The following is a 15,215-nucleotide window of genomic DNA, read 5'->3' as shown; positions in this document are numbered from 1 at the left end:
CCTTTAGTTTGTTTATGATATAACACCACAGGGCTCAGTCAGGGTTCAGCACAGAGAGATAACCAATAGAGGCTCAACTCTACTTTTGTATTCTAATATATCAGATGTATCTCTAGAGTCTTCAGTCTGTTTTTCCTTTGTCTCCAGCATAATTAGAGTTTCTCCCCTCCTCTGTGCAGTTTACATCACAAGTTCAGCAAAGTATCTTTTTGTAAGTCAGTCTTGGCATGTGAGAATTTGTTTCCTCACAGGATTTCTAAACATGCACGTTTTCCCATAAGACTTTATACAAAGGTTTGATATGCATTAATGTGCTTTTTAAAACAAACAAACAAAAAAAAACACTTTTGCATGAAGAATTAGGTCAGACTCAGAGGCCTTGACAATAGATCAGTCATATTAGGGTTAAAATAGGATGGCAACCTCATTATGACTAGGTCTTGTTTTTTTTTTTTTTTTTTTTTTTTTTTTGTTATGCATTTGACAACCGATTACAAGCAATTGTGGTGGCCGCTTTTCACTGCAAGGAAATTGCACTGGCTGCCTGGTAGAAGGTGGCCAGTCTCCAAACAATTTTAGCCCAATTCAAATTGACTTCGGTTGCTCTCAGATGGGCAAAAGTTGTTAAATAATCGCCTTCTATTTTCAGTCTGAATGTTCAGACTGAATCAGTGTGCCCTGATGAGTGCGACTGCTAATTGGTTGTAAAGTTGTTGTTTTTTTTTTTTTGTGGGATGGTACCAACAAATTTGTCTGCATCTATAACTTTACTGCCTTGGGTTGCTGGTAGGGGTGGGTTTTGATTATCGATTTATCGATTAAAATAGATTCTGGCTTGGATAACGCGATATCGATTTTTAAATCTAAATGTACTTTGTCCGAAATGCCAGAATCTCAGGTTAAACCTCACAAAATTTCAATAACCACCATTCTGCACAAAGACGTAAACACAAAGCATGGACCTGCCGACAGATCAGAATCGTGAGATGTCGCCTTTCTCACCCGACGGCACAGACACGGTCGGGGCTGAAAGCTGACAGCTCGCTGATTCTGATGTTTTGGCGGGTCCGTGCTTTGTGTTTACGCCCTTTTTGCGCTAGATTCTGAAGCTGCAGGTTTTTATCTCTCTCCAAACAATATTGACCGAACCAGATCCAAACTTCGCTTCACGTACATCGTCATGAATTCCCTCTGACTCTCGCTCGCTCTCGCGCTCGCTCTCTCTCTCTCTCTCTCTCTCTCTCTCTCTCTGTACTTCCAGAACAATTTCCCGTCTAAAAATCTGTTTTCTGCATTATTCGCTTGCTTGTTATGTACAAGTCTACCGTTGTTTAGAGCGCTGTTGGCCCCTGTTTTTTTTTCCTTTTACTTACTTCCGAAAAGAAAACCTAATTTCTGCTGTTCAATAGGCTACTGACCAAATGTAAACCTTTTAAAATTATGCAAAATTGCAAAAGGCTTAGCTGTGTCTCTTAAAACCTCTGTAACTTTGCTCTGCTTCACTTCAGCAGCATCGGGTAATGTTCATGTGTTGATTAATGGTTTTCTTTCGTTTTTGATCTACTGCAGAATATTTTTAAGGTCATCTGCTATAAAATCCCAGGCCAGGAAAGTCGCCTTCATGCTTTTCTGTTTTATCCTCAGTTACTTTGACACAAAGGCATCTGCTGTGATGCTCACACCTTTGATAAAGTCTCGCAAGTGTCAGCTTTCTTTTTATAGAAATAAAAATATGGAAATGTACTGATACGTGATCAGAATTATAATATTTCTGACTGTCTGAGGCAAAATTTACCTGATTCAAATCGAATCGAATCAGATTGAATCGAATCGGGGAGCAAATCGATTCAGGACCTTGTGAATCGAAATCGAATCGATTCTAGAAATCCGTGACGATACCCAGCCCTAGTTGTTGGCACTAGCTACGTTAACTGTGTGTAAATTCATACTATATAGTCATTTAGATGTTAGAGGTTGCATTGTTAAGATTATGTGCCTTTTCTTTTTGGTTGTTATGAGCTGATACATTTTCTACATTTATTTGTAAGTATCACACAAGACGGAGGACGCTGTAAATACACCTCTCTCCTCTGGGAGCTCAAAATGTTTGGTGAGTCTGCCTACCTACCACCTTCCTTGACATTCAAGTCGGTCTATCATAATCTTTTTGGATGTTTTTGTCATTGCTCTCTCAATGACAATCGTTCTCTTTGCTTTATTTCTTTCTCTTATAAGATGGAGGTGTAGCTGTGGGAATTTCTACTGTAGCTAGTAAAACTGTTGAAAAATCTGATATGATCCTGCTCCCACCTCAACCTGTCCTATCTCCATCCTTTCTCCCCCAAGCGGTTGGGTGGTAAAAGTTGTATTGAACTGAGATCCACATCGAGTGTTTGTCTGCAGCTACTTTAACCATCACAGAGAGCTTTAAAGATGGTAGATAATTGTCTCAAAGTAAGAGTAAATTGGTTTTGCTAAACTTTGTAGCAGTGTAGTTACATGATTAGATCTTCAATATCAGCTAATAATGCTCTCTGTAGAAGTGAGCTGCAGATGAGTAAATTAGGCCCTAAGTTCTGCTCCACTGGCTTCCCAAGAGCTCCGACAGCATAATTTGTATCTTTCTTCTGTCCAAGTATATACTTCATTTGGGTGCACCAGTTTCTCATGCATGCCTCTGGAGGAGGCATGATAGGTCAGTTGGAATTTTTTTTGTAGGTGTAAATGACTTTCTCTTGCAATGTGTTAGAGGCTTCAAGAGGCTCAATCCCACCTTAAGCAGCAGAAGAACATATGTTGCAAACCTGCCAGTCACTTCTAAGATGAGCTAATACAATTTGGTAAACTAGATTTGGCATTTCAGATTACTCATGATGCCTCTTACCAGAAGCACTGCACACTGTTTTGTAAGTACTTTTTTATTTTCAACCTTCATGTGATCTAAATAATTTTAGATGTCCATCTGGTATTCATACATATGTATAATGAAGTAAAGGCCCCATACAAGAACATAAAAAAAGATTTCATTCATGGGTTATAGACTGATTCTATTGCATTGTACATAATCATATGGCTCCATTTAGCTGGAGGAAGTCAAGTTCCTTTTTAATAGCGAAATGCAAGTTTAAGCTCGCTGCTCAGTAATTAGCTGTGTGACTGTGATTCTATATGACACCACGGGCCATGCAGCGTTAAATATAGTATGAAGTGGAGCAGAGAGGGAGATAAATAAGTGCTTGTAGAAGATGAGCAGGCAGAGTGTAGCATGGTAGTAATGAGAAGGAGGCAGGGGGGGAGAGAGAGAAGGGGAAACGGCGGTAGAGGTGAGTTGGTGCTGAAAAGGTGGTGAAAATGCGTGGAGGAAGAGAAGCAGAGAGACAGAAAGCAGAAAATTGAGCTGCTGAAGAGGGTAGTTAAATTCAACAGCTGGAAATGTGTTCTGAGCGTCTGAAATCTGAAGCAGACTTTTCATGTAATGGAACAGTAGCTATTTCAGCATAAGTGTGCGCATGATCATTCGTCCATACATGTGCATAATGTCACAAAGCTATCTACTTGAGCAGCATTTGTCCACTGTGAAGGTTCATTTAGAGTTTCCATTAAATGCACTATGTGAGGTACCTGCTTGAGCAGGCTTGATTACCTTTCTCACTCATACAGTAACACTGTTCTTAGTGGCTGAGCTTCATTTAACAGAGAGAAAAGTGTGGATGGAATATGGAAATGTAAAACGACTCGGGGAACGGATGTCGAGCAGAAACAAATATTAATTAAATGCTGTACTCTTTAATGGTATATATATGCTAGATGAGTACAAAACACATAATGAGGCAAGAAAAGAAGAAACTTACGTTTTTTCATTTGAAATAAAAAAGAAATAAGTGGTAGTTTAATAATTATAGAGTATATTTTTGACAATACTCTCAGCACTTTGTGCAGCACATGAAATAGAGTAAAGCTCAGCAGACAGTGGTAACCCTTTAGATTTGAAATTTCAATATCACTCTGCTGTACAAGTATATATACTGTATGTATTTATTGGCACCCTTCATAAAAATCTACTATTACTCAGGCTCTTAGTCACTATGATTTAGAACATAAGGTTTTCTTGACGCAGTTGACATATTATGATATGCTTCTCAGTGTGATGCCTGTGGCTTGTAAGGGCTCTCACTGTGTGTGAGTTTTCATGTTCCTTCTTTTAATTCTTGTTGACTTTGGAAAATGTTTGTTTTAAAAGAGCTGGAAACTACAGTACAGTTTAATTGACTGTTAATCTGTTGAATATACTTCACTGTGGGAGTTTCAAATACATTTAAAAAGGAAGGTCCTTGCATGGCTTTAAGCAGCTATGAAGTCTGGAGTTTTGGCAAGAAAAATAGCACGAATCAGTGTGTTACATACTAGATCTTTGTTGTTTTATTTTGTTTTTATTTATTTATTTAAGACTAAAGGGATTCTGTGAAGTTGTGGTTTATACACACAGCATTCATCTTCCATATTTTTATATATAGTGTTGCTCCTGCAAAAAAGAAGCAAGCTGTACAAAATAAAGTCCTTCATAGTTTTCAAAATACCTGGTTTTGCTGGCATGTACCTCTAGGACCTTCTCTAGCCTTTTCTGCTGGTCAGTGGAGCACAAGTGCTATGCCTTAAATAGAGAAAAATTGTTGAGCTCACAAACTTCTAAAGCCTGATTAGGGTCTTGGGTCCTTGTCTCCATATTTGTCTCACTCTTTGGCTGGATCAGAATCTATTTTGGTACCTGGCATTCATTTTGTTCTCAGTCTTGTAAAGTTTTCCTGAATAGATCTCGCAGGGTTGTTATGTACAGACCTTGTGGCTGTTCCATCTACACTTTGTGTCAAACTGACGGACGGACTCAAAAGGTGTATAATCTGTTCTTTGGCCGACTGAAGTACTGGTAAATACAAGCTGCTCATGAAAAGTAATTTGATTCTCTTGCGTCTCTTGTTTTGCTGGATTGTGGGTAGCAAATGCTTGCGTTCCTTCACTGTGTGTGGCAGGTGCTGTGTGTGTGTGTGTGTGTGTGTGTGTGTTATAGGGACGACTGTGCATCCTGCACTCCTTCGTCTGTGCTCATGGGCGCGGTTGAATATGTCTTCATACATACCAAGTAACATAATCACCACCACCAATTACCAACCTGCAATTTTCCCCTTTACCTTCTCCCCTCTTTGACCTACTCAAGCATCCCATAATCTCCCTCATCATTGCCATTCCAATGGTGTCGTCACTTCCAAGGGCTCTTCCCCTATCTCCTCGACCTACCCAGTAACCCCGAGGGTGACCTGGAGTTGAACCTGCAACCCTTTTCCCATTAGGATCAATACTGAGATCTGAGCCGTGCCGCCAGTGTTCTCAAATCCTGCTGCAGCACCTCTGGCATACTGATGTGTGCGTGTCTGTGTGTGCACGTACGTGCTCAGAGGTTATATGGAGGTAGTGGGGGGTGAGAGAGAGAGCGAGTGAGAGAGAGGGAGATAGAGCTTTGCAGAAAAGGCTCAGCAGTACCTGAGTAGGACAGCTGATGAAGTGTGTGAGTACATAGAGCATATATATGTGTGTATGTCTTTGGGTTTTTTGGGAGGTGATTTTAGGGGGCAGACTTTGAAGTGAACGTGGTGTTTTGTTTAGTTTTTTCCTCTGTAAGACTCCCCCTCCAGCATGGACTAACAGACTCAGTATTTGTAAGGGTTTTTTGAGTCATGTTTGTGATTTTAACCTTAATGACCCCTCGCTCTAAAAGCATATTGGAAATAATTAAGCTCTTCAGATAATTATTTAATTTTAAATTATTTGGGCTTTATATCATTGGATCTGTTACCAGTCTATGGTAGGACTGAACAAAATGTTTGACCATAATATAAAATATGTTATTTAGTATAAATTTGAAGAAATTTAGTATAAATTTGCACACTTACTAATTTCTTAAGCTTCGTCAAGAAATTAGTAAGTGTGCAGACCATGTGTGTTAAAAGACAATACAAAACCTTTGTCAGCAGGATCATACACTGTGAGTGGATTCACTGAAGTTTATCTAGATTAAATCCCTAAATGTTAAGAACACTTCATTACTCCTGTTTTAAAGTCAAATGACAACCACCCATGAGTCCTGAATTTATTGCATTGGCCTCCAGTTATTCATTTATGCATTAATTGTTTTGGGGTGATTTTTGGTTAATTTTCTATTTCTTCTCTTTCGCTTTATAAAAATATACAGTAATGTGCAAAAGTCTTGAGCCTCATATCATTCTTTACGATTTTCTTTGGAAAGAGCCAGATTTTAAAGTGATCTTCAGCAGTAACCTAGGCTTGAAGGTCTTTTTAAAGATTTTTTGACACTGGCTGCGTTTTCACTCATTTTTAGTTCAGTTCTGTGTCTTTTGAGAAGAATGTTTTTTTTCTCCTTTGTTAAGCCACTTAACACTGACCTATGAATCATTCAAGCATAAAAAGCCACCTAACTTAAGTGAACCAGTGGTGTGTCTACACATAACAGACAAACGTAGCAAAGAACCAATGTTAATTTATATCTTTTGGTACTAGCGGCCTTTTGCAAAAACACATAGTTAGTTTCCATTTCTACCTAAAGAGGCATTAGCCAAATGGATAAAAGGACATATCTGAAAATGGTGTCAGTGTGAAAAGTGACAGACCTAAAAAACTATATATAGCAGACGAAAATTGCCTGAAAGAATAGACCTTTCAGCCCAATTCTATTTTTTATGCATAATCCATCATATAAAATTTAATTAAATAAAAAAGTGTCATTTTAAATTTTTTTATTAGTTTTAATCTTTTAACTTTATGCACATTGCATCAAGCAGAAATTAAATTATATGCAACAGTCTTTGACATGAAGAAATTTGTTTAACATTTAAACCTATTTTCTGCATATTCCAGCATATAAAATAAAATTATATTTTGTGTTTACACTCGCTCTTTCAAATAGATGCAAGTAAAACACAGCAAAAAAAATAAATAAATAAAAACAAAGGTTCAGCAGCACCAAGTCCTGTCGCTCTCAAGTCTATTTTCACCTGTTTAGCAGGAGTGGGGCCGGTGGAAGTTTCCCCAGCCGAATTGGATGTGGTAGCCACAGCGCTCATGTCAGTGGGGGGATCCGGGGTTTTTTCTCTGAATTTCACATTCCTGTGGCAGCGTGCTCGCTGCTTGCTAAGATTTGAACTTTAATTTTTCACTGTAAGAAGTTTTCTTCCCACGCAGAGTGTACAGCGGACGCTAATGTTTTTGTCACTTTTTACAGAATCCAACTTAAAGTAATGCAAGTACTTCCAACCTTTAAACGCTACATGGTCGTACTCTGTCCCGCACTATTATTCATTGTTGATCTACACACATCTGTTACTGCTCATTTTCATGAGACACTCTCACAAACAAAATCACGGTTTAGTAACGCAGGAACGAACCTGCTTACGGGAAAGTAACAGTAATCTAATTACTTTTTTTGCAAAAGTAATAGATAGATCAGGTTATTAGAATAATGGTGGCCATACCAAATATTGACTTTCATCAAGCTCATTAGAATTATACAAACGTTTTGCTTTATAACCTGTATTTCCAGGTATGCTTGCACATGTTCCAAGCAACATGAAGAAATGAGGGGTGGCCGAGAACACCCATTTAACTTTTCATCATCCTTCATTGTCCCTCATCTCTGTTTTGTTTATGTCTCTACAGTTGAGTCCAAGTATTATGAACACACTACTGAAGGGCACCTTCAACGTGACGCTCAACAACCCTCTGAGTCCCAGCTGCTCCCCCCGCGTGGCTGATGGGCCTTTAACAGCCCACAAGGCCATTAAAGCAAGCACACCCAACACCTTTATCGCCACCAGCAGTTCATAGAGTTCTTTGTGGGTCAGAGTTTAAAGATGAAAGGTTAGTGGGGGGAAAAGATCAGTCCTCAGGTCATTACATTTAAATTCATCTTCTGAGAAAAGTTGAGTTTTCATGAATATTGATGTCATGTTCATTCTGTTTGAATATATAGCAGATAATAAGTGAGTAAAGTTACAGTTTAATAACTGAAAACAAGGTAAGTTTGTTCATGTAATAACAGAAATGTGCAATTACAATATGTATTGTAATTCAATATCAGGCTTTAGGAGGTTTTTAGACTAATTGTGAGAATGACAGTAATATTTTTATATGTTGTATGAGTGCATTTCATTATGCATTTGGCGTAGTTTTTACTCCCAGCCACTTTTTGAAAGCTTATGTCTGCAATCTGTCCAAGCTGTTTGTTTTACTGTGTGTGATATTTGTGTTTGAGTGTGTGTCTAAGCCCAGAATGGGCTATCAAATAACAGAGAAGTTCCCTAGAGCTGTTGTTCTGGTAATAGGTTTCAGTTTTTCAAGTGCTAGAAATTGCCCTCAGAGTAAATTACAGTTCATTTAAGCTAATTATAACAGCCAGTATCTTTTTAAACATCAAGTTTACAGTGCATAATGCTGACTGATTAACATATTTGTTTTTCCTTAATGTTTTAGGCAGCACTTTGGAAGAAGATGACTTTGCATTATTGTCACAGAGTGATACTGTATACCTACTAAGAACATTTCATCTGAAGTTGGCTGTTGTGGATTATTTCCCCCTGTATAAACCACTTTGTATATCAGTAACATTGATAAAGGCATTCATATGAATAATGCTTGAAATGATTTGTTAACTTGTTATTATTCCATAGGGCATGTTGTTCTCTTAAGTCAAGCATCGAAAGATCCAATCTGGCATAAATGAGTCAAATATTAAAAATGTTGTGAAGGTTTTGCTACAGTACTTTTTTTTCTTGTTATAGTTAATAACAGTAAAGCTGGATGAATGCTAGCACAGATCACACCCCTGATGGGGCGTACACACAGGAAGAGACAAATGGCGATGTAGCAGCTAGAGAAACGCCAATAAAATCTAATGACTTGTGTAGATGACAGTCAATGCAACTGTTGGTGACCCTAAGTGGGCGGGTCCTGAGTAAAACTAATCTGGACTTTGAGGCGAGTGATTGGAGCAATCAATGGGAGTGGAGGATACTGCTGACTGATGTACGGCGGTGTGGGAAATACACAAGAGAGTTGCCTACTAAACCAGAAGCTGACCCACAGTTAAAGTGCTTGGCGAGCAAACTGCTTCATATATGATTAATCTTTGAACTCACACATGATGCATCTTAAGGTCATGAGAAGCTACTCCTTAGTTAATGCCAGTAAACCAGCACACTTTTTTAGAATTCATATAAATTTGTTGCCACACATTAGTGCTTAACATGCATAAGTCATGAAGCAAGTATTATGTATATTTGCAATGACTGCCAAAGAAACAAGTGTGGAAGTCACATAGACGTGTTGTATGTCCTCGCATTGATGCACAACATATACATCTAAACCAACAGCAGCAGCCTGTAGAACTATATTCTCCTTGTAAAAACAACGCTACAGCTTATCTACTGTGGAATTACCTGGTGCTGTACACTCAGTTTTACTAATCATGCACAGAGCTGAGGTTTGACTGCGGTATGAAATATTAAGTGTACTCGCTGTTGGGCTTTGATATACCTAAAAGTGAAGAGTCGAGAAGAGGTTTTATAGTAAAGCTGTGTGGCACCGTGATGGGGGAAAAAAAAGAAAGAAATAGTTAACCTTAAAGAAATAGTTTGATGTTGCTGGAGAGCACTTATTTGCCGTTGTGCGTTTGCAGAGGGAATGGAAAGACTTTCATATGTCTGTGAAATATGGGGCTTCAGCTGACCGGCCACTTTTCACTCTGCTGGGAGTGTCTTCTGATTCAGACTGCTGAAATCTTCAGCAGCAGTCTGAGAATACTTTCTCAAATCAAGGATGTTTTTTCACTCGACGTGTTAGGAAATTCAAGCCTGCTCAAAAGTTCCTGACCTTGTGTAGGTAAGATGGGTGGATGTGATGAGGTGATAGAAGTTTGTGATGCTGGATGAACTACTTTTACTGGCAGTTACTACCGGAGAGTGTAGATTTATGTCTCTTACCTCCGCTGATTGCTCGGCATGAATCAGCTACTCATGGTTGTGTGAGTTCTTCCTCACTTTCAGACAAAGTTAACAACAACAAGTGTTTTAATAACCTGCTGTAGAAGCACAGGTGACACTTTGCGTGCACATCTTGTTGCCAGGATGCAGTTTGGCCATCTATTTAAAACAAAAATAAAAACCGTTCCATCAAATGAGTCAAACCACCCACTCCCCCTTTACTGTGTGGGATGTCTCTTTGCCCTGCCGTGTTCAAAATGCTTCTCTGAACATTCAGAGTAACAGGTTGGACTGAGTACCATGTCTCTGATTGTTCCTGTGGGCCTTTTAGCCTAATGAGGTGTTTACCCCCTATCATTATTCAGCTGGGAGCGGAGCAGAGGGAGGAGAAGGTAGAGAGAGGGAGGTGAGATGTGAAGTAAAACCAAGACAGAGGGAAGCATAAAAGAGGATAGGGTTGAAGAAAAGGAGTCCAGTGGAACATGGGGGGGAAAAAAAGGGAAAAAAAGAGAGATTGTATACAGGCAGAGGGAAGATCAGAGAGAAAAGGAGAGCCAGAGGAAGAAAAAAGCCAGAGAGGAAGGAAAGAGCGTGGTGTTATTTATGCCTCCCTCGGCACTCGTTTTTACCTTTTTCCCCCCTGCGAGCTGTTTTACATCGGCGATCTAATTAAATCAAATAAATCACAGCACACGCGTGCACACACACACATACACAAGCACGCACACACAGCTGCAACTGCCCCTCCTGATTCTCAGATCATGAACATCTCCTTCCCATACACCCTCCGAATAAATCTCGATTATGGTGCATTACACGGCACATCATTCATGTTGTTTATAGGTCTAAAATATGCAAACAGACCAGGGGCATAAAAGTGATCGATGCACAAATGGGTTCTTTTTTCTCTTCAGTTCTCATCTCTCACACAGCACCAAGCACTGTCACTTACACATGTCTTGTGTGGGATGAAGAAATATTGTATTGTGTCCTTATGCTGTGTCCTGATGGTGGCTATTTATTGTCTTTGGGAGATAAATGGAGTTTTACTACCTCATTTACTAAAGCACCGTCTCTCCTTGTGAGCCCTTATTAAATATAATTAACTCTGCCAAACCTTGAAATTGTCCCTGACAGATCTCTTGATAATTGTAAAATGGGGGTAAGTTAATGGGTGCTTTTACTGGTTACTTTTGTACATGAAATGCATGGGTGGAAAAAAAAGACACGAAAAAACTAACAGCTGCTAAAGCTTTCTTTCCCAGAAATAACTGCTTCAGGGAAATAAATGTTTGGGCATATGTTGTCCAAATATGTTAGCAAATGTATAATTTTTTGGCCAAACCAAGCATAAAATTAACATTCATATTGTGTGATAAACACTGTTATTTAGTGAAGGCATATCAACGTTTTAAAAAAGACAAAACTGCACAAATTACTAAATAAGCCGATCATCGTGATGGTTTGAATATATGTTTTTCTCTTTCTCTTCACAGGGTAACGGTGAAAATAAAGTTTTTCCCAGTAAAAGGATTTCACTGGATTATTCATAGTGAAACTAGCATTCACCATATTATTAATTGTAACTTACAAAATGTTTATTTCAATGTGTTTAAGTGCTTGTAAGCTTTTGTGTACCATTAAACGCCATTTAGGTTAATTAACAAATCCTTATAAATTTTATTGCTTTGATGTAAACACACATTTTTTATGATCTTAGGGGCTTTCCATCTCATCCACACGTGTCACTGGGTTTTAACACAATCATATATTGAATTCTATTGAAAGTATAGTGTACTGGCTCCATTGTGATACAGTGAGAAGAACAGTGAGAAGAACTAGACAGGGTTACATTCTGTTTTGATGCTTTTTGATGCACGTTAAAATATTCAGATCACTTTACCTCTCCTTTTTTCAATGCATGCAAATCTAATGGGATATACTCAACTGCAATCGTCATGTGATGACAGCTACACAGCTTGGTGGAAAGCCAGATTAGCCGGTGACTTTAATTAAAGAAGATGTACAGTAGTCCAGAAGAATCAATCTGCAGGTTAACAAGCGCTGACAAGGGCAGAATAGACTGTGAGGCTTTATTAAGATACAGTGAGAAGAACGAGCCAGGGTTACGTTCTGTGGTCATCACTTCTGAACTACTCTCTCTTTCCTCCACCTGCTGTGGGTGATTCTTGCCTTAAAGTAGCACAAATTGGCAAATGATGGATATTTGATTTTTTATTTACTTCTTTAATTTTTTATGAGCTGTCAAGCTTAAGAAATTAAGTTTACCAAACAATTAAATTCTCTCAAGAGTAAAAACTTGCTTATTGTACTTGGATTACATGGAAAATACTGTCTTGGTCTTGACTGCGCTTCTGTGGCTATAAGTATTCTGGTACACTATCCTCTGTAAAGCTTTTTAATGCCTTTAGCGTTTCTTTCTGTCTTTGAGATCATCCACTGAATATAAAAAACTCTCATGGTCTCCCAGTGTTTTTGCAGGTGCGTGGAGCTTCCTTCAGATTAATAAAAAATGCAAATGTGATTCACACAGTACTAAAAACTAGCTGCCCCCCCCCACCCCTCCAAACATCAACAGCTTCAATCAAAATATATTTCCCACATCTCTGCAGCTCCTTTCCTCAGTACTTCATGCTGACGTAATTTCTGAGTCATATCATCAACTTCTCCAGCGCCTCTCACTCTGTCTCATCACTTGCATATCACTAATTAATACATTTGTGTCTGAGAACTGTCTCCCTTATTTGCTGAAGTTGTCAACTCTGTTTTTTTAACACTTGGCTGCTCATACTTTAACACTATTATACTGTATCTACACCACTAACACTGATACACTCATCAGCATCAGTGAGTGCTTGTTCCTGGTGTATTAGCAGTACTTTTTCATTAGCACGTTTTCTTCAGGAGACTTTACATATCACACTCCTTCACTGATGTAAAGAACTGTACACTTTACACACAACATATTTAAACTCAGCTGCTGAACACTCAGAATCTTAGCTTCAGTTGATTGCATGATGAAGGTTATTTCACTTATTTACATGTTTAGGCTTTTAAAAACAATAGAGGAAACTAGCCTTACATAGTTTTGTTGTAATGATGATTCCAGAAGTTATTTAATAACTGTAATACATGAAAACTGCCTTTTTTTGTTTATTTGTATGCCAACTACATCATCAGGAGCAAAGCAGCCAAACTTGACACACAGGTTCATCATAAGAGACTGAAGGTTCTTATCTGTAGTAGATATTAAGATGTCATCATCATCACCCTGTAGCAATGGGCTAACATGACCAGTTTTTAACATTTATGTAACTATAACAGCTTATAAAAGCATTATATCAGCTTAATTTTCACCGCAGTAATTTAGCTCCACAAAACTTCATTTATACTTAATGTATTATGATACCATTGGCCACCTGGCAACCATCTAGCAGCGGGTTAAACTAGTATATGTTGATGCTACAATATTATTTGGGCTATTTATGGTGTTGGCATAAATGCAACAGACCATTTTATTTAATGACAAAATAAGTGGGATTTAAATGCATGGCCATTTCTTCTCCTGTTATTTTCCTTATTTTTTAAATAACATCAAGGAATATTGCAATATTGAAGTTGGGTCAGATTAGCTTATGTTGATGTGACACTACATTAAGCCTTTTCTCCAGCTGTGTAATTATTTTAATCATTATCAAGACAGTATTACATTAGGTTACTTCTCCTGATGCACTGATTCACTGTTGCACAGCTTTTAAGTTCTCTGGCCACATTACCATGTGTGTGGAGCATTAGTTAACATTTGACTGAGAGTAAGTGGTATGATATATAATATAATATAATATCAAAATATTCTTATTGATATTCTGTACAGCACATGTCGTTGAGCTGTTATTGACTACGTATGTTAACACTGTTACTACACAGGTCCACTTGCTGCTTGTGAAAAATTCCAAGCTGTGCAGTATGTGGGCTTTAAAGGTTATCTGTGTTTGAAGAGTATATTATATGGCTGCGTGTGCTAGCATGTTCTTAATACAATTGTGGACATTTTTCTAATGTTCGCATTTAGATGTATGATTTGCCTTTGAGCACTGATTCATACCCTAAGAGTCTGAGCTGTGTAGCAGAGTATATTTTTGTGTGAATGTTTGCAATGAGTATATGAAGTGTATAGCAATTCTAATGCAATCAGTGCAATAGCTTGTTCATAATTTATATCTTTACAAAGATAACTTTCAGTCTTTACTGAGACTGTCAGAGAGATATTTATTTAACTTACTGCTCATTATATAAAACCATGCTAAATACTGGTTAGGACTCTCAAACAGCCTCACTTTCTCTTCTCAGGGACACATAATTACAGATTACAGATACAGCAAACTGGTATAACATTATGATCACTGACAGGTGAAGTGAATAACACTTATAATCTCTTTATCGTGGCACCTGTTAGTGGTGGTATATTAAGGTGTGGTGGTCAGAATCTATCAAAAGTGGTCTAAGGAAGGAACAGTGGTAGCCCAGCGACAAGGTCATAGGCAGCCAAGGCTCACTGATGCCCTTAGGGAGTGAAGACCATGTGATCTGATCCAACAGATGAGCTGCTGTAGGTCAAATTTCTGGAAAACGTCATGTTGGTTCTGATAGAAAAGTGTCAGAATAGTCAGTGCATCACAGTTTCATGCGTATGTGAAAACCCCCGTCCATCGCCTAAAGTACTAACAGTGGGCCCATGATACCATGAAGCCCATGAAGTTGGCCTTGTCTGGTGAATCATGTTTACTTTTACATCACATGGACGGCTGGGTGTATCTGAATTGCTTACCTGGGGAACACCTGGCACCAGGATGCACGGATGGAAAGAAAGCAGTGTGATGCTTTGGGCAATGTTCTGCTGGGAAACCTTGGGTTCTGCCATCCATGTGGATATTACTTTGACAGGTACCGCCTACCCAAGCATTGTTACAGACTACGTACACTCTTTCATGGAAACGGTATTCCCTGATGGCTGTGGCCTCTTTCAGCAGGACAATGCACCCTGCCACAAAGCAAAAATGGTTCAAGAATGGTTTGATTAGCACAACAACGAGTTTGTGGTGTTGATTTGACCTCCAAATTCCCAGATTTCAATAAAATCAAGCATCT

The 15,215-nt window shown here is 38.6% G+C and overlaps 1 protein-coding gene across 2 annotated transcripts in view; it reads left to right on the top strand.

Moving 5' to 3' along the window:
• Positions 1-8,699, top strand: part of stpg2 (sperm-tail PG-rich repeat containing 2) — a 59,513-nt gene extending 50,814 nt beyond the window's left edge. For both annotated transcript variants that reach the window (XM_014331478.2, XM_014331485.2), the window contains exons 13-14: positions 7,726-7,926; positions 8,539-8,699. In XM_014331478.2, coding sequence (XP_014186964.1) covers positions 7,726-7,893 — 168 coding nt within the window. In that variant the 3' untranslated portion in view covers positions 7,894-7,926; positions 8,539-8,699. The remainder of the gene's footprint in view (positions 1-7,725; positions 7,927-8,538) is intronic.
• Positions 8,700-15,215: the final 6,516 nt, after the last annotated feature.

Source organism: Haplochromis burtoni, unplaced genomic scaffold, assembly GCF_018398535.1.
Source record: "Haplochromis burtoni strain Fernald_Lab_line unplaced genomic scaffold, NCSU_Asbu1 Contig_18, whole genome shotgun sequence".
In the NCBI taxonomy this organism is placed as follows: domain Eukaryota; kingdom Metazoa; phylum Chordata; class Actinopteri; order Cichliformes; family Cichlidae; genus Haplochromis; species Haplochromis burtoni.
The sequence above is the reverse complement of the archived record's forward strand: the minus strand, read 5'-3'. Positions and strand labels throughout refer to the sequence as shown.